Source organism: Anomaloglossus baeobatrachus, chromosome 6 (assembly GCF_048569485.1).
Source record: "Anomaloglossus baeobatrachus isolate aAnoBae1 chromosome 6, aAnoBae1.hap1, whole genome shotgun sequence".
Classification (NCBI taxonomy): domain Eukaryota; kingdom Metazoa; phylum Chordata; class Amphibia; order Anura; family Aromobatidae; genus Anomaloglossus; species Anomaloglossus baeobatrachus.
The window spans coordinates 380,303,862-380,323,790 of NC_134358.1; the positions used below are offsets into that span (position 1 = coordinate 380,303,862).

Sequence of the window (19,929 nt, forward strand, 5' to 3'; positions counted from 1 at the left end):
TCGGCGCGGAAGTCCCCGGCGCACTAACAGTCCCAGCCGCGCTGCAGTGTAAAAATGGCAGCGGCGGTCAGCGCGGTAGTCCCCAATAAACTAACACACCCAGCCATGCTGCAGTGTGTGATGGCACAAGCGCGGTCAGCGCTGCCGTCCCCGGCGCACTAACACACCCAGGAGTGCTGCAGTGTGTCTGTGCGCGGTCCCCACGGGGACACAGAGTACCTCAAAGTAGCAGGGCCTTGTCCCTGACGATACTCGGCTACTTGTCCAGCAGAATCCCCAGGGGCTGTGGATGGAGCACGGTCTCAGTGCCTGGAGACCGATTAGGATCCCACTTCACCCAGAGCCCTAAGGGGATGGGGAAGGAAAACAGCATGTGGGCTCCAGCCTCCGTACCCGCAATGGGTACCTCAACCTTACCAACACCGCCGAGCAGAGTGGGGTGAGAAGGGAGCATGCTGGGGGCCCTAGTATGGGCCCTCTTTTCTTCCATCCGAAATAGTCAGCAGCTGCTGCTGACTAAAATGTGGAGCTATGCGTGCATGTGTGCCTCCTTCGCACAAAGCATAAGAACTGAGGAGCCCGTGATACACGGGGGGTGTATAGGCAGAAGGGGAGGGGCTTTACACTTTTTAAAGTGTAATACTTTGTGTGGCCTCCGGAGGCAGAAGCTATACACCCAATTGTCTAGGTCTCCCAATGGAGCGACAAAGAAAAGCAGTTTTGTTGTATTGCGGTGACCCCAAAAAATGTAATTTGGGTTTGTTATTGGTTTTACTTTTTTTTTTTGTTTACTAGAGATGAGTGTGCGTGCTTGTCACTGCTCGATATTGGATCAAGCATCGGGGGTGCTTGGGCACTCTTAGTGCCTGGATGTCAGCTCCCTTCACTAAATGATGGGAACCGGCACACCAGTGCAAGCTATTTGCAGTGTCTGACTGGCTCTCCCAGGTGATAAAAAAAAAGCATGTTTTGATGTAGTGTGGGGGAAAAAAAATCCTGCCCACCCTCCCTCTGGAAATGCTCTGCTTATGGCCGGCTGTATGTGGGCAGAGAGCTGAACTATCCAATCAGTGACTTCTATTATACTCATTACACGAGTTGAGCCCTTTCAGAGCGTCTGATATGCTTGGCTCGAGTAACAAGCACCTGGGGATTTTAGTCCTCACCCTTCTCTAGTGTTTACGAATTTTGGAAATTTTCATTTGTATTTTAATAGATCTGAAAACACTTTACGAAACTGTCGATCCCACGTGTTTGTTTTTTTTATCTTTATGTTTAGTGACGGAAATGGGTAATGATTTTAACTTTGCTGTATTTCTTTTTTAGATTTAAAAAAAAAAATTCCACTTTCCCCTTAGGGGATTTGAACCTGTGATTATATGATCGATTGTACTATATACAGCAAGTAAAAATATCTCTTTTGAAGACCATAAAGACAAGCACAAAGGTCTTCAACAGATCCCTGGCAGTCAAAGCAACCTATCGGTGCCCTGCGATCACGTGCTGGGAGCACCAATAGGCATATAGGATGATACGTCCTCGTACTGGCACACTGGTAATGCTGCTGGTAGAAATTGACACTAGCATTTAACAGATTAACAATCGCAGGCGGAGTTGGCCACCAACCATAATTGTTAAGAGGCATGTCCTGGCAGTAGCAAACAGCTATTACCTGTCATGTAAGGAGTGGAGATCACCCTATGAGCTGGCTCCATAACACCCGCTAGCGACTTGCGCCGTACATGTACAGCGGATGTTAGTCAGGGGTTAAAAGATGGGAGCTGTTGGCTGAAAGAGTATTGAAATCAACAGCCATTGCAGGTTTATGGCCAACTTTCATACTCTCCTCTTGCTGAAAAGGAAGCTTTCCAGTGTCAGGCTACTTGTCTTTATGTGGAGTGAGGGAAGGGGTGCTTTTTAGGACTACGGTGAATGCTCGAAGCACGTATGCGGAGGTGTAGGCTGAAACAAAATTTCTAATTTCTGAAAAATAGGACATAACCCAAATATATGGCCACATTTACCTTCACTTTTTCAAGCTCTTGGAGCCTCTCTTCTAGCTGATTTTGCAGAGCTTCTTTCTCACTGCTTAGCTGAGCAGACTTTTCTTTATGTGACCGGATCATTTCTTTACATCTCTGAAGGAGGTTCTCTTGGCGTTTCACTCTTACTTGCAGAGCATCAAGTGTATTTGCATCTTCACCACTTCCATCTCAAAAAGGAAAGAAAGAAAAATAAATAGAACTAACAAACAATGAACATTAACACTGACTATATGAATATTGTCAGTATGAACAGAAGGAATCACAGTAAAACATACAATTTTTATATGCGCATTTTACATACTACGTCTATATAAACAAAGTGCTATGTGTGTTCCCCGCTCAGTCCTGCATTCTGTATACATATTTTTGGTACATTTAATGCTTGTGAAATTACCCGGTGTGGGGGAGCTGTCGGCTTCTCCTTCCTGTCCGGTGTTCTGATTTTCAGGCTCAGATGAAGTGACTGATGTCTCTGGCTGCTCTTGTCCTTTACCAAGCCGCTGTTTAAGTAAAGTTACCTAAACAAAGTAAAAACATAGGGTCACATCTTCTGCTGCGGTCTTATAGCTGGAATACAGTTCTGAATAAAAGCTGTGTGCGCAGAAAGTCGAAAATAAGACCAGATCCTAGTGTAATCAAGAAAGCCTTCCTGACACTTGTCTTCTCCAGCCCCGAGCTGTAGTGCTAATGTGTGACTGCATCCTCACTAAGGCACCGCTCACATCAGCAGTATTTTGCCGCAGGGCCGGATCCGGTACAAATGCGTTTCAGCTCAATTCACCTCTAAAGGAGTTGCGGCGGGATGTGGTTGCGTGCGTCACATGCTACCACATGTGCCCGCATCCCTCCCCGACTCTATTGGCGGTGAATTGAGCTGAAACGCATTTGTACCGGATCTGGCCCCGTGGCAAAATACCGCTGATGTTTGCGGTCTGTAATATAGATATACAGCTTTTCACATGTTGAGCGTTAGATTATAGATGATTTCAACAGACTTGAGAGACCGTTCTACCAAGTACCAACGGCTATTATAATAGTACCCAATAATTACAGAGTATTGACATCATTGAGCATTTAACTTAGAGTTATTCTCAAGTTTGGAAATGATTTCCTATCCCATGGATTTACTATCACTTCCTTATTGCTGGGGATCTCCACCGATCCCAAAACTGGGGCTCTGAAGAATATGAATGGGCCAGTAAACGATCACGCGCACAGCTGCTCCATTCATTCTTAATGAAACTATAGATGGCAGAGTGCTGTGCTCAGCTGGTGTTCAGCCCTCCAATAAGACTGGAGCGGCAGTGCACGATTGACCTATGCTCCATTCACTCTGAAGAGCCACCATTCTTTGGATCAGTGTGGGGCTCAGCAGTCGAGAAGTCACAAGCATAGGGGAGAACTTTAAAACTTGAGAATGCTCTCTGAAACACATGTGTTTTAGGGTAAAAGCAATTTTACAATAAGAGCTCATTAAAAATGTTGTATAGCTTGTTTTCTACACACTATATATTCTGCTGGCTGCAGAATGTATTAATCCCATTGTGTACATTTATGGCATATTCACAACTGCCAAATAAATGGGCTCAGCTATATTTGCAACTCCCACACAAATCCGCCATGCACGAGCAGCCAACTTTCTCACAGCCGTGCACAAGAAGGTCCAGTTCTCAAAATCAATACGAGACCTGCATACATCATACACTTATGGCTTATCTTGTATAAGCTGCAGACAAGACACCATATAGCCTATACTCCCAGCTTCTCATTTGTATAAATTCATAACGAAGAACCATCTTACTAATTTACAAACACATACTCAGCCAAGCATTTTAAGTGCTGGGGCAGATTAAGGCTATGTTCACACTAGAAAAATGATTTTTCTTAAGAAATTTCTTAAGAGTGAAGGATTAGTGCACCTGCGTTAAAAAACGCACCAAAAACACACCTGCGCTTGTGCCGCGCTTTCGGTGCGTTTTCGGTGCATTTTTACCGCTGGTTGCTCCCTGCGTTATTGTGCCAATTATCTATGGCAAATAACGCAGTTAGCTGCAGAAAAAAGAGAATTTTGTTACTTACCGTAAATTCTTTTTCTTATAGTTCCGACATGGGAGACCCAGACCATGGGTGTATTGCTTCTGCCTCCGGAGGACACACAAAGTACTACACTCAAACGTGTAGCTCCTCCCTCCTAGCATATACACCCCCTGCTAGCCAGTCCTAGCCAGTTTAGTGCAAAAGCTGAAGGAGGACATCCACCCACAAGTAGAGACAGAGTAAAACCCGGAACAACCGGAACCTCTGTCTACAACAACAACAGCCGGTGAAGACACACGGAACAAGAAACCTGCCAACAGGCAATAGGGAGGGTGCTGGGTCTCCCATGTCGGAACTATAAGAAAAAGAGTTTACGGTTGTGAAGATGTAATTTACCCTCTCACTGTATATGCTGTACAGATTCCTATTTCAAGCTGGGTTCATTGTCTTATTTGAACTACTTCTGTGTACATTTCTATTGTTGTAGGTAATCACCCCCTAAAATGCAAGGTTATATCCTCTTGAGGCACTTCCATCCCTGGGAGTAGGGGGAGGTGGGCCTAGAGTCCAACTAGTGTAAACTCTGCTTACCTGGGAGATTCAGTCAGAGTGAGCTGAAACTTGAAGGGAGCAGGAGCTCCAGCCTGTGTGGCTGTGGACACGGACGGAGCTAGGCCTGTGTGGCGGCCCGTGGGATTGTGTGGAACTCTTTGGACTACTGTAAGGACGATTGCTTTGTAATCCGGTCCGAGGATTGTCGGGAAGGGCCCCCGAATCTGTTTTACGTGGACTTATCGTGTGCTGTTCCAGTGTTCTTGTGAATAAACCTGTTGGATCGTTCCTCGGCCTCGTCCATCCTTTGCTCTCTTGTACACTCCCGTCACAAACTGGTTGGCAGCGCTGGGATCAGAGCAGAAGGAATGGAGGACAATGGCTCAACATCAGGAACCAGCACTGCAGAGTACAAGACCTGGACTTTGGGGAGCCTGCAATCAAAGGCCCGTGAAGTAGGAGTTCGTTTCAAAGGACTCTCCAAGGAGCAGCTGATTGAGGCGCTAGAAGGAGTCTGCTCGCAAAATGACGTGGAGGAAGGATCCTCACAGCAAAGGGAGGAAAGACGGGAGCTGGAGGTAAATACCCAAAAAAGTCAATGGATTGTGTGGTACAAGGAAAAGATGGCACTGCTTGGAGATGAGGCCACCATAGAAGATAAGAGGGAGGCCATGCGTGGAGCTGAAGAGAAGGAGCGCAGGATGGAGGAGATGGCACTGCTGGATAAGGAGCTCGCTGTGGAAGCCGCGAGAGGTTCCAGACAGACTGTAACCCCAGCACCCATCATAAGGGAACTTCCCAGGGTGTCCCGCAAAGACTTTAAGCCGTTTAATGAGGCTGCAGGCGACATTGAGGGCTTCTTCCAGGACTTTGAGCATCAGTGTCGATTAATGGAAGTCCCGGACAGGGAGCGTGTCCGGCATCTGGTTGGGCTCCTAGAGGGGGGAGCTGCTGAAGCCTATAGAGCTATGGACCCTCGGTGGAACTGTGAGTATGCGGAGATTAAACAGACTATTCTAAAACATTATGCTGTGACCCCAGACACTTACAGGACTCAGTTCCGTGCTTTAGCCTGTGATGGGGAAGTGTCTTTTAAGATATATGCTCATAGACTCAAACAAATATGTAATCGCTGGCTGGAGGCAGAGGAGGCCTTATCTTGGGAGACCTTCCTGCAGGTCATCCTAAAAGAACAATTCTTTGCCCAGTGCCCCGCTGAGATCCGGGAATGGGTGCGTGAGAGAAAACCAGCGACAGTGGAGGAAGCTGCTGCTCTCGCTGATGAGGCTCTCACCATCAAGCCTCAGTGGAGGGTTCTGTTGGAGGATGGAGAGACGCCTAACAGCTCCACAACACCGGATGCCCCCAGTTATTCTGTCCCCATTGTTCCCCGTTCCTCTAAGCCACCACATGTTGATACCCGTGTTAATGTGCCTCCAGTTGCTTCTACTGCACTTTCTGGAATACGCCGGGGAGAGGAAGTAACAGAGCACAGGTGTTATGTTTGTAGGCATCCCGGGCATTTGCAGGCCTCATGCCCAGCCAGGCCATGGAGGAATAATCCTCAAACCCCTACAGCACCTTCAGGTGGGAGCCGGCCTCCAAGTTCCCCTACCCCTTACCCAAGAGGACGCCTTGGATGGAGGGAGACCCAGCTCAGATGCTATCAATGTGGACAGCCAGGGCATCGGCAAGTCTCCTGCCCAGCTGTTCAAATGAGGACTGATCCTGCACCCAATCGGATTGTTAATTATTTACAGCCCAGTGCCATGGAGGAAGATTTGGCACCGTTATGTGAGGACTGGCCTAGTGACTCAGCCCCCCATGTTGCACCACCAGGAGTTTACGGGGTGCGACCCGCAGTTATGACGACTTCTGCTCATCGAGGTAAGCACTTGCAGGAGGTTGTGCTGGATGGACAGAGACTTGTTGGATTTTGTGACTCGGGTGCTTTCCTCACACTGGCTGATCCCCGAGTGGTTCGGCCTGAGGCAATCCATAGAGGACCTGGGATTGTTATTGAACTGGCTGGTGGACAATGGAGGACTATTCCCACAGCCACTGTGGATCTGAACTTTGGTTTTGGGGTCAGGCGATGCGTGGTTGGGGTGATGGGTGGTCTGCCTGCAGCTGTTCTCCTGGGCAATGATGTGGGAGAGCTACGATGCCAATTCGTGGCTGCATGAAGCCACATGTAAGTAACGCTCTGCCTGTGTGTACTTAACCAGTGACCTGTAGAGGTCCCTAGTACGTACACAAGTTGGGAGGGGGAGGGATTGTGAAGATGTAATTTACCCTCTCACTGTATATGCTGTACAGATTCCTATTTCAAGCTGGGTTCATTGTCTTATTTGAACTACTTCTGTGTACATTTCTATTGTTGTAGGTAATCACCCCCTAAAATGCAAGGTTATATCCTCTTGAGGCACTTCCATCCCTGGGAGTAGGGGGAGGTGGGCCTAGAGTCCAACTAGTGTAAACTCTGCTTACCTGGGAGATTCAGTCAGAGTGAGCTGAAACTTGAAGGGAGCAGGAGCTCCAGCCTGTGTGGCTGTGGACACGGACGGAGCTAGGCCTGTGTGGCAGCCCGTGGGATTGTGTGGAACTCTTTGGACTACTGTAAGGACGATTGCTTTGTAATCCGGTCCGAGGATTGTCGGGAAGGGCCCCCGAATCTGTTTTACGTGGACTTATCGTGTGCTGTTCCAGTGTTCTTGTGAATAAACCTGTTGGATCGTTCCTCGGCCTCGTCCATCCTTTGCTCTCTTGTACACTCCCGTCACAACGGTAAGTAACAAAATTCTCTTTTTCTTAATCGTTCCTATGGGAGACCCAGACCATGGGACGTTCTAAAGCAGTCCATGGGTGGGAATAAACAGACAAACTGAGAAGCAGGCGAAACCTAACTTCACAAATGGGCGACAGCCGCCTGAAAGATGCGTCTGCCAGGGCCCGCGTCTGCCGAAGCATGAGCATGCATTGGGTAGTGCTTCGAAAAGTATGCAGACTAATCCGAGTGGCAGTCTGACAGACCTGCTGAGCCGTAGCCTGGTGCCTGAAAGCCCAAGAGGCACCGACAGCTTTGGTCAAGTGTGCCCTGATCCCCGGCGGGGAAGGCACTTGAGTACACTGGTAGGCATCGGAAATGGCCGACCCAAGCCACGAACCAGGGTCGGCTTAGACGCCGAGAGACCGCTACGCTGACTAGTGGTCAGCACCAGAGAGAGGTGCACCGCCTAATAACAGTGGTGCAAGACACATAGATCCGGAGCGCCCGCACCAGATCCAGGATATGCAACGCTTTTTCAAAGCGATGAACAGGAGCCGGACAAAAGGAAGGCAGGGAAAATGCCCCGGTTAAGGTGGAAGCAGCAACCACCTTAGGGAGAAAGTCCGGAGTCGGACGGAGACCACCTTGTCTTGATGAAAAACCAAAAAAAAAAAAAGGGGGTGACTCCGAAGAGAGTGCAGCCAAAACAGAGACTCTCTTGAGGGAAATTATGGCCACTAGAAAGACCACTTTCTGTGAAAGACGAAACAAAGAAACCTCCCTAAGAGGCTCAAAGGGGGGTTTCCGGAAACCGTGAGGACCGGATTAAGGTCCCAGGGCTCCATAGGCCGCCGGTAAGGCGGAATGATGTGAGATGCGCCCTTGAAGGAGCGCACCAGAGCCAGCCTGACGATACGCCGCTGGCACACACTGACAGAGCCGAGACCTGTCCCTTAATGAGGGATAGTCCTTGCTGTAGACCGGACTGTAGAAGGGACAGGAGGGTCGGCAAGGCCAAAAGGCCAAAGGACACTTTGGAGCTCGAGTCATAGTGGAGATGACTTCAGGAGGGATACCAGAAGTCGTCAAGATCCAGGACTCAAGAGCCACGCCGTCAATCTGAGAGTCCAGAATTCTGGCGGAAAAAACGGACCTTTTGAGAGAAGGTCTGGACGGTCCGGAAGATGCCATGGCAACACTACGGACAGATGGAGCCGGTCAGGGTACCACGCTTGCCTGGGTCAGTCTGGCAGTATGAGAATGACCCGACGGCCCTCCTTACTGATCTTGCGCAGAACTCTGGGCAAGAGCTAGAGGGTGAAACACGTAAGAGAGACGAAGCTGGGACCAAACATGAACCAGTGCGTCTGCCGCAAAACCTGAGGATCGTGGACCACGGTTGGACAGCTGAGATAATCTGCCTGATGGATTTCACGTCTGGGATGTGGGCTGCGGATATGGTGGACTAGGAGTCCTTCGTCCACTGAAGAATGCGTTGAGCCTCCAACATTGCCAGGCGGCTGAGTGTCCCGCCCTGGAAGTTGATGTAGGTAAACGCTGTCACGGTGACTGACTGGACTCAAATGTGCCTAGCCGCCAACAGATGGTGAAAGGCTTAGAGAGCTAGAAACACAGCTCTGATTTCCAGCACATTGATCCAGAGGGCTGATTCGGACAGAGTCCAAGCGCCCTGCGCTCCACGGTGGAGATATACTGCTCCCCAGTCGGATAGACTAGCATCCTGGTGAGGATCACCCGGGACGGGGTCAGGAAGGAGCATCCCTGAGACAGGGTGGCCGAAGCCACCACTGAAAAGAGCCCCTGGTCTGTGCGAAGCCACCACCCCGTGGAAGGAGGAAGTTCGCTTGTACAGCGGAAAATATCCAGCCTCAGAGGACGCAGGAGAAACAGGGCAAGGGAATCGCTTCCATTGACGCCACCATCTGCCTGATGGAACGACGTCGACCGCCAGCGGAGGGACTACTGTTTGACTAAGGGCAGCTTCACAAGTGCCGACAGAGTCTCGAATTGCGTCCCTGGGTACGTGAACTTCTGGTTCGAAGTCAGAGTGGACTTGGACAGAATGACAAGCCACCCGAATTGGTTAGAGTGGCGAGAGTGAGCGAGGCACTCTGCTAAGAGTCTGCACTGGATGAAGCCCCGACAAGAAGGCCGTCCAGGGCAAAAGATCACTGCCAATCCCTAGAGGTGCAGGACCCTAATCACAGCTGCCACAACCTTGAGAATACTCGAGGGGCCGTGGCTAACCCCAAGGGAAGAGCCACGAATTGGACCACTCCGATTGCAAAACGTAGCCAACGCTGGTGTGAAACTGCGATTGGCACATGCAGATAGGCACCTCTGATGTCGATGGATGCTAGGGAATCTCCTTGGGTTATTGATTGATCCGGTGAAAAACACACGGAACAAGACCGAGACTCCATGTGAAAACGCCACACCTGAACATGCTTGAAAAGCTTGAGATCCAGGTCGGAAGGCACCGCCCTCTTCGGGGACTAGGAATAGATTTAAGCAAAAATCTCAGAACCGTTCCCAGTCGGGAACCGGTACAATTACTCCATTGGCCTGCAAGAATGCCACGGCCTGTGAGAAGGCGGCGGCCTTGGAGCAGGGGGGAGTTGACAGAAAAAATCTGTTTGGCGGGTGGATAGAATTCTATCCCGTAGCCATGGGAGATGTAATCCCGCACCCACTGAACGGAGACGTGTTAAAACCATACGTCGCCAAGTGGGAGAGCCTGCCACCGACCAAGGACGTTGTTGGCGTGGCTAGATAGCCCGGAGGAAGCTGACTTAGTGGCAGCATCTCCCGCGGTTTCTGAATACGCGGCTTCGAGCGCCATTTGGGTTTATGATCCTTGGCCGAGCTAGTGGACGAGGCCGAGGGCTTAGAGAAACGATCAGATGGAGGAACGAAAAGAACGAAACCTCAACTGATTCCTGCCCTGGACAGGTTTCCTGGTTTAGGTTTGTGGCATGGAAGAACACTTCCCGCCAAGAGCTTCCTTAATTTCATCCAGTTGTCTCCGAATAGACTGGTCCCTAAAAGGGAGCCCAGCCAGGAACTTCTATAGAAGCATCTGCCTTCCACTTCCGAAGCCACAGGAGCCTGCGGATAGCGAGGAAATTAGCCGAGGCCACCGCAGTGCGGTGAGAGTCTCCAGCATGGCAGACATGGCGTAGGATGAAAAGACTGAAGTCTGGAAGTTCAGGCAACCATTTCGGGCATAGAGTCCCTGTGAGGGAATGCATCTCCTCTAGAGAAGCAGAGAAGGCTACAAAAGCCCGCACTGCTGTAAAGCTGAGGAGAACGAAGCTCCTGCCGCCCCCATACAGATTTGGCCAGAAGGACAACCTGGCGGACAGCAAAACCTTAAGTGAGGAGCCATCAGCTATGATATAACGGTCCAGGCTGAGCCACCTTTGGTGAATGAGCCCACTCCTAGACCACCACTGGTGGAAAAGGAAAACAGTCATCAGAACCACACTTCATGGGAAGCGTCTGTCAGAGCAGACTCTGGGCTTGGTCACAGTGGCCTGAAAACTGGAGTGGTTAAGGAACACACTTTTTGTTCTCTTAGGCAAGGTGACTCCGGCGGATTGAGGTCCAGTATAAAATTAATGTACATTGGGATCCTTATAGAAGTGCCGTCAGCCACTGATACAACTATCCGGGCTGAAAGTCTAGACACCGGAGGGACCACCCTTGGCGAATGAGCTCACTCCTTGACCACCTCTGGTGGGAGGGGGAAACAGTCATCAGAACCCCGCTTTGGGGTCTGACAGGACAGGCTGTGGGCCTGGACACAGTGGGCTGAAAACTGGAGTGGTTAAGGAACACACTCCTTGTTCTGTTTAAGGTATACTGATGCCTTTCTGCCAGCGGGGAATGCTCCCCTGATACAGGCGGATGGAGGTCCAGTACAAGTATAATGGACGCAATCCAATCATTAGCATCTGCGTCACCTTCGGACAGATCAATGGTACATAAAGTAGCGTCCGAGCCCCTGGTAGAGACATCCTCCTCGTCCAGTGAGTCAGCTCGTAATCAGAGCTGCGGGACGGGGAGGACAGGGGACCCTGCGTCTCCATGTTAGGAGGACGGGGTCTGAGACCAGAAGGAGAGTCCTCTGTGAGCTTTGCTGAGCGAGCTGTAGCAGCAGAAAGCACCCTGAGAAGGGGGCTAATGCATGCTCAGCAGAGTCCGGGACAGCCGTCCCCTGGAAAGAGCGGATTCTACCCAAACCGGGGGTCAGCCACCTAAGCCGGCGCAGCTGGAGGGACCACTGCTGAGCCTCCAAGCTGAGGGACCACTGTGTTTATGTGCTCAGTACAGGCAGTACGAGTCTACATGCAGTGCATATTAAAAACAGCCTTGCAGCCTTGCTCTGATGTGAGACATGCTGCAGAGGTGGGGGCTCTGTCCAGAATGGCCCCCAGCAGAGTATATAAACAGTAAAATAAGCAGCTGCACAAACCGGAGGTTGTGGCTGCCAGGCTTCTGCCTCCGATCGATTTAACTTCTGTGCCCTCCAGTCCCTCAGCCCAGACCCCCACTTGTCACAATGTGGAATCTCTGTGCCTATGCAGGCACAGAGAACGCTGAGAAAATGGCGACCGGAGCGAGGAGAGGGGGCGGGGCCTACTCTGAGAGCGGAAAACGAGGCAGACAGGGGAGGGAATCCTTCCTCAGTGAGGAGTGTCCGTTCCTTGTGCTGCACAGCCGCTGGGCGGAGCCACATTGTCCCTCTGCATGACTGACATGCAGAGGCAGTGGAAACCGAAACTAGGCCTCAGGCGAAGCCGGGGCCTAGATTTAAACACGCGGCCGGCGTGCAGGCACCATCGGCGCGGTTCTCCAGTGAAAACTGGAGAACCGGCCGGAAATGTTAACACAAACATAAAACACACTCTCCCCAAAAAATAAAGTATAAAGGACCCCTGGAAAGACCACTTTCTGTGGTAATAACGTCTCATGTACTTAGCTTGGAGACGCAGGTGCCAGGTCCCTGGGGGGTGATCGCTCCGTCCGACAGGGTCCTGAAAAGGGCTGCGGATGGAGACCGGTCTCCTGCAAAGCAGTGAGAACCGAGATGGCTCCCACTTCAAGCCAGAGCCCCAGGGGATGGTGAAGGAGCGCGGCATGAGAAGGCTCCAGCCTTGGAAAATCAACCTTAACAGCACCGCCGACACAGTGGGGTGAGAAGGGACATGCCGGGAGTCCAGACTGGACCCGCTTTTCTTCCAAATCTTTGATCCAAAAAAAAATCAAAAATCAAAAATCAGAGAATGCATGTATGTGTGATCCTCCTGAAACACAAAGCATTGAACTGGCTAGGACTGGCTAGCAGGGGGTGTATATGCTAGGAGGGAGGAGCTACACGTTTGAGTGTAGTACTTTGTGTGTCCTCCGGAGGCAGAAGCAATACACCCATGGTCTGGGTCTCCCATAGGAACGATAAAGAAAGAAGTGACATGCTCATTCTTTTTCTTAAGAAAATCTACTGAAATAATTTTCTTAAGAAAAAAACGCAGTGTGCGCACAGCTAATTTTTTTGCCATAGGTTTTGCTGGGGAATGTCTGCAGAAAGGTTACAAGAATTTCTCAAGAAATTTCTGCAGCAAAAACGGACCAAAAACGCAGGTAAAAAACGCAGTGTGTGAACATAGCCTAACAGTCCATGGTCATCGACTCTCGGCAGCTGCCATCCTATAACCTGAATCAGTGTGTAATGCAGTATGAGATTCAGGCTTAGTTTTGTTAAAATTCATAATTCAATAATGATTGTTGTAAGATCTACGGATGGATGTGTTTATATGCAACAGATTGATGGTCTTACAACTAAGGGACCAATTCAGATTACCTATGTCCTGTGCCTACGATCACTATTTCACTGCAATATTGATGAATTACCATATGTAAACATGCATTTCATTTTGTTAATACCAGTAACAAATAGTTGCAAAATCAATTAAGGGTAAATTATACACATTATTGAGGAATGGACAGGTTCCCGGCCTGAGTAAGAGATTACCTGAGTTTGTAGAACACTAATAAACTGGTCTTTCTCTTCAAGAGATGCATCAAATTCTTCCTGCAGATGTTTCTTGGCCTGCTGATCCATCTGAAGTTCCTATGGGGAATTACCAACATGGAAAGCGTTATTGTGAAGCACTTCGACTTTCAATTAGTGCCATGTAAATCATTTTTTAAAAGGCATTTTCCAATGGGCTAATCAAAGTCAGGGGCTCCCATTAGCTTAACATCACTTGCCGATTAGCCACATGTTCTGCCTGATAAAGGACGATAAGTAAATATTAGAAACTACAATACCAACAAGGAAAAGTTGTGCAAATTACAGGATGGATTGTTCAACATCTTTAGCAATGATTTAGATGAAGGAATTAAGGGTAAACTGATTAAATTCGCTGATGACACAAAGCTAGGAGGAATAGCTAATACTAGAGAAGAGAGAGAGAGAGAGGATTCAACAAGATCTAAACAAGCTGGAACAGTGGGCAGCAACTAATAGAATGGTTTTTAACAGGAAGAAAAGCAAAGTCATACATCTTGGCAAGAATAATGAAAAGAGCATATACAGCATGGGAGGGATAGAGCTATCCAACAGCATGTGTGAAAAAGATTTAGGTATACTAATAGATCACAGACTGAACATGAGTCAACAGTGTTATGCAGCAGCAAAAAAGGCAAACACCATTCTAGGATGTATTAACAGAAGCATACATTCTAGATCATTATCCCCCTTTACTCCTCTTTGGTTAGCCCTCATCTGGAATATTGTGTCCAGTTCTGGGCACCACATTTTAAAAAAAGACATCAACAAACTGGAGCAATATCAGAGAAGAGTGGTGACTGGTGACTGGTCTGCAAACCATGTCCTATGAGGAACGGTTACAGGATTTAGGATTGTTTAGCTTGCAAAAGAGAAGACTGAGAGGAGACCTAATAGCTGTCTACAAATATCTTAAATATCAAAAAACTGACCCGCTCATCCAACAAATGTGAACAGGTGCTAACTGAAAAAACATAGTAACTATAAATACATACAGTTGCACTCTGAAAAAGTAAAAAATGTACAAGGGAAAATATGGCACTGCATTACTGCAAAAGAGAGATATTTAGTTTATGTATTGGCCAATGCATGTAAGCATGTTTTCAGTTAGCACCTGTTCACATTTGTTGGATGTGCGGGTCAGTTTTTTGATATTTCTAGTCTTTTTCTGACTGAGCACTCCACCCTAAGACCTGGTTGTGTTTATAACCATTATAGCAGGAGCCTAGCTGCCTATACATGGAGGTTTGTAGTCCAAATAGTGGCATTTTGCCCAGATACGGATGTTTTTAACCTAGATAATGGCATTTAAGTTAGCTTCCCGGATTACAGAGATATACCTTGCCGTTGGTTTCCGGGCTTACATGCATTGGCCAATGCATAAACTAAATATCTCTCTTTTGCAGTAATGCAGTGCCATATTTTCCCTTGAACATTTTTTACTTTTTCAGAGTGCAACTGTATGTATTTATAGTTACAAACATCTTAAAGGCTGTCACACTGTAGAAGGATCAGTTTTATTCTAATTTTCACAAGGAAAGACTAGAAGCAATGGGATAAAACTAATGGGGAGGAGACACAAATTAGATATTAGAAAATACTTAACAGTGAGGGTGATCAACGAGTGGAACAGGCTGCAACAAGAGGTGGTGAGTTATCCTTCAATGGAAGTCTTTAAAAAGAGGTTGGACGGACAGCTGTCTGGGACGATTTAGTGAATCCTGCTTTGAGCAGGGGGTTGGACTAGATGGCCCAGGAGGTCCATTCCAACTCTACTATTCTATGATTCTATGACATGTTAATATGATGACAAAAAGGAAAACAACATTTTCCAAACATCTGGATCTGTTCACTATGAGCGGCATGTGCAGAAATACATTCACTCACAAGACATTATTAATGGTTGCCTGAGGAGTGATTTGGCGGTGGCAGCTCCCTTTGCATTTGCCCACTAATGATGTCCCAGATGTGGGCCATGGTAGTATGTTAATGCCACTCAGGCTGCTCACAGTAGTAACAGAAATATGAGGCATGGCATTGTCATGATGCAAAATGACTTGAAACACTTTCACGTTCTCACGTTAAAGTCACTTTGTGACCTTGTCTACTTGGTCTCCAAAATAAAGGCGAGACTCATTGCAAAAAGGATTGACCTCCATTCCAGGCTCCATTGCCATCTTGTTCTGCAACATGACGGCCTTTGGAGTGACGGTGAGGTCATTAGCACATGTGTAGTTGGATATCTGGCTGGTAGTCCTGTCATGCAAACACCATCTGATTGTTTGTGTAGACAAATGTCTTAGATTTGTGACGTTTAACTTCACTTGCCGTACAGAAGAGATCACTACATGCTATTCATCCCATGTGATGAGACTACGTGATCAATGACATCTACTCATGGCGCTCATGCCGAAAACTAACAAATCAAGATGTTTTGATTGTGTCCATCATGTTATGATTAAAATGTTTAACCCATCCTGTAATTTTCAGAACATTACAAGTTTTCCTTGTGTTATAATTTCAGTACTGAGGAGTGCATTTTATTACTGGATAAAAAAAAAAAACAAAAACAAAAAACTATGAAATTCCTAGGCCCAATTCACATGTCTGATTTTTACTGACAGATTACATCACAAGTCACTGACCCAGTTCACAAGTCTTGTTTGTGAACAGAGTTTTTCTTGTAGGACATGGGTAGGGAGAGATGTCAATATTTTATCTGATTTGCAGATGAAGCTTGTCAATTCAAGTGAATGAGCGAGTTACAAAATCATGGATAGAATTTACAGATATGAGTCATGCAAGTGTAATCCACATGCTGTCCATTCTTTCTGCCTAAAAATAAATAAATAAAAAAGGGAGGCATGGATTTTTTTTCTGTGACACAAATGGTAAAACACTCTTTATCCTATTGTATAGTTATGTTTTTTGAGACTTGCACCATGTTCACACCATTGGTGTTCCAGACATACATTCTTTAGTTAGTATGCACTTTTTGTCTGAGAACCTTGCCCCATCCACAGCCTTTGTTTCACTTCACATATATAGCTTGGTCCTTTGCTTCCCATACAGAGCAAGTTTTTTTAACTGCAGGTGAGGTTACACATAGGCTAGGGACCCCAAAAATAGAGATTACCTTGGCATTGGTTTAGGTCTCTTTTGCATTGATCATTACAATGGCTAAACATCTCTTATATTCCAATTATTCATAGCAGTTATGCATATCCCATTTGTCATGTTTTTACCCTTTTTCAGATAGTTCATTGTATTTTTCAGTTTAGTATTCCCATAGCAGTTTTGCTTTTCATCATTCCCATGTACTTTGTGACTTGTGTGCAACTCTTTATCCTATTGTATAGTTATGTTTTTTTGAGTCTTGCACCATATTCACACCATTGGTGTAGAGAGATGTATTAAGACTTACCTCACGCAGTTCTCCAATCCTCCTTAATGCTTTATCCTGGCTCTGACTCAAAATTGACTAAGAAGAGTAAGAAAAAAAAAAGAAATATAAGTAATGTGAAGGAAACAGAAATTGTGTATTCTTACTTTCAGGTCTTAATCTGGCTTTATACAGTACTGTGCAGAAGTTTACTCAGGTATGGTCAAATTGCCACACAATAAGATTGCTTTGAAAAATAAAAATGTTTTGGTGTGTTTGGTGATTTGGTGTGACCACCATTTGCCTTCAACACAGAATCAATTTTTCAAGGTACCTTGGCACAGGGATCTTGTAGTATTATAATCGTTTGAGTAATCAATTCTTCTAAACGTGATAATGATTAGAATTTTCATATGTAGATAGAAACAGGCATTAACAAACAGTTGTGTAGGAGGCTTACAACTGGGTGAGGAAGAAAACTCTGCTACAAAGATGAAATTCTAGAAAATGTGGGAGAGAAAACATAAGGCGCAATAGGATCTTATCCGAGAAGGATGAGGGAAATGGGGTATAAGAATTGTTCTCCTGATGGAGTTGTGTAAGACACAACCATTGTATTAGCTAAAAAAAAAAAACAAAAAAAAAAAAAACAGCTGCTGCAGACCCACAAATTGTTAGTCCCTGTGTGACAATGGTGTAGGGGGTTACCTGCCCTGCTGACAATTAAAGGAACCAGTCCACAAGATTGAATTATCTTTTATGTGGTTTATTATCAATGTGTTTCAAAGTCTACTGTCTTCTTCTTCTGGGCAATCATATGTACAAGAAGACAGACTTTGAAACCAATTGACAAAAAAACCATCTTAACTGGTCACTGGAATCATCAGCAGCGCAGGCAACCTGCTATTCCTAAAAGGTGGGCGTGTGGAAGACAGTTTCACAACACCATGTTAAGACTGAGAACAGCAACAAGACATAAGGTAGTTATACTGCATCAGTAAGGGCTCTCCCAGGTGCAGATTTCAAAGCAGATGGGTGATTTAAGCCGTTGCTTTGAAGAAGCACCAAGAAATAGGCAATGTTGAGGGCCATAGACACAATAATCAGCCAAGGAAACTTTGTACCACAGATCAAAGACAACTCATGCTTACTTTCATTCAAAACTGCTAGATGTCTGGCAGTGCCATCAGCTCAGAACTGATTGGAGAAGTCTGGCCGGGTGTGGTATTCGTGAAAGAATTGAGGCCAAAAACAGTACCTTCAACATGGAAACAAGGTCAAACGAATCAACAATGTAAGGAAACACAGGAACTGGGGTGAAGAAAAATGTCAGCAGGTGGACTGGTCTGGTTAAAATTCGAAATATTGGTCAAGATTGATTAAAGGTGTCTGAAATAATGAGAAATACAGGCACATACTTAGGCATCATAAAATACCATCAAGTAGGCATCTGACTGACTGCAAATTAGTTCTGTAGCAGAAAAATGACCCCAAACAAAGAATAACAAGGAGATATGGAAGGGATTCTATGGCCCTCGCAGAGCCCTGATCTCAACATCAAGTCTGTCTGGGACTACATGAAAAGACGGAAGGAATTGTGCAAGCCTATATCCACAGAAAACACCATCTCTTGTGAGTTCCTTTAAAACCTGTGTGAGAGTGTACCTAGAAGAATGAAAGAACTTTACTTTTGAAGTCAAAGAGTGGTCACACCAAATATTGATTTGATTAACTCTGCATTTTATTTATTGATTTTAAAAAAATAAGTGTTTAATAGTTTATTTTTAGGAATTTTTACTGTACATTTCACACCTGCCTAAAACATTTGCACAGTACTGTATACGAAATATAAAGCAATCATTAGATGATTGACAATATATTTTAATACAATTATACAAAATACAACTTGATAGTAACAGTCATCATCATTTTTATCTCATAAATCAATAGCACACATTAAAATAAGAAGCTTTGCAATATATCACAGAGAAATCTGCTGCTTTTTCATTCTAGACTAATCTTTTACTTTCAATTTGTAAGTAAAATCTGTATTCAGTGAAGATTTTCCCATTACGGAGATAGGTGATGAGAGCTGTTACTGGTGAGGTTGAGTAATAATCACGACGCTGTGCGCTGAACACTGACTTGGCTCTGCTAAGTCAGTGAAAAGACTTTCAGATATCCCTGCATTAGACATTTGAAGGAGGATTTTCACTGACTTAGCAGAGACACATATCAAGCACACGCGTGATGCCGCCATGTATCTATATCCACCATGTGCAATGCAAAATTGTATATATTTTTTATTAAAATATTCATTCTTTTCATTTTTTTAACTGTTGAAAATATTTCACATTCCTCACCTGTAGTTTTTCTTTGTCCCTCTGAACCGTTCTGTATGCTGTGACTAACTGAAATGCAGAACGACAAAATGGGTAAATTGGGTACATTAGTTTACATAAAGGGAATCTGTCAGGATTGCCCCTCCCAAACCGTCAATATGGGCATGCAGATCATAGGAAGCTGGATAAAATGCTACCTATGCTTTCTGCAATCTGATGTCTTATTCCAGAGTAATCTACAGTTTTCTATGGGACAGACACACCTATCCCTGAGAATCTGCCTCCAGAGCCTATTTTAAATGGAAGCGGATTACCAGTGAGACATGTAGTGACTGACAGTCTGTCTTCCTAATCTACATGTCTCACAACAGTAACATCCCCCTTCATTTAAAATAAGCTCTGGAGGCAGATTCTCAGGGAGATATATGTAAAGGAGCTGTTAAGCTATATCGGCCAGAGATAGAAGAAAAGAAGGGAATTTTGTTTACTTACCGTAAATTCCTTTTCTTCTAGCTCCTATTGGGAGACCCAGACAATTGGGGTGTATAGCTTCTGCCTCCGGAGGCCACACAAAGTATTACACTTTAAAAAGTGTAACCCCTCCCCTCTGCCTATACACCCTCCCGTGCATCACGGGCTCCTCAGTTTTGGTGCAAAAGCAGGAAGGAGGAAACTTATAAATTGGTCTAAGGTAAATTCAATCCGAA

The 19,929-nt window shown here is 46.2% G+C and overlaps 1 protein-coding gene across 5 annotated transcripts in view; it reads right to left on the reverse strand.

Moving 5' to 3' along the window:
• The window catches only part of GOLGA4 (golgin A4), a 246,749-nt gene that overhangs the window by 162,796 nt on the left and 64,024 nt on the right, over window positions 1–19,929 (reverse strand). For all 5 annotated transcript variants that reach the window (XM_075315051.1, XM_075315054.1, XM_075315052.1 and 2 more), the window contains 5 exons: window positions 19,244–19,291; window positions 16,923–16,979; window positions 13,460–13,558; window positions 2,440–2,563; window positions 2,025–2,212 (listed from right to left, as the gene is read on the reverse strand). In XM_075315051.1, the coding sequence (XP_075171166.1) occupies window positions 2,025–2,212; window positions 2,440–2,563; window positions 13,460–13,558; window positions 16,923–16,979; window positions 19,244–19,291 (516 nt within the window). The remainder of the gene's footprint in view (window positions 1–2,024; window positions 2,213–2,439; window positions 2,564–13,459; window positions 13,559–16,922; window positions 16,980–19,243; window positions 19,292–19,929) is intronic.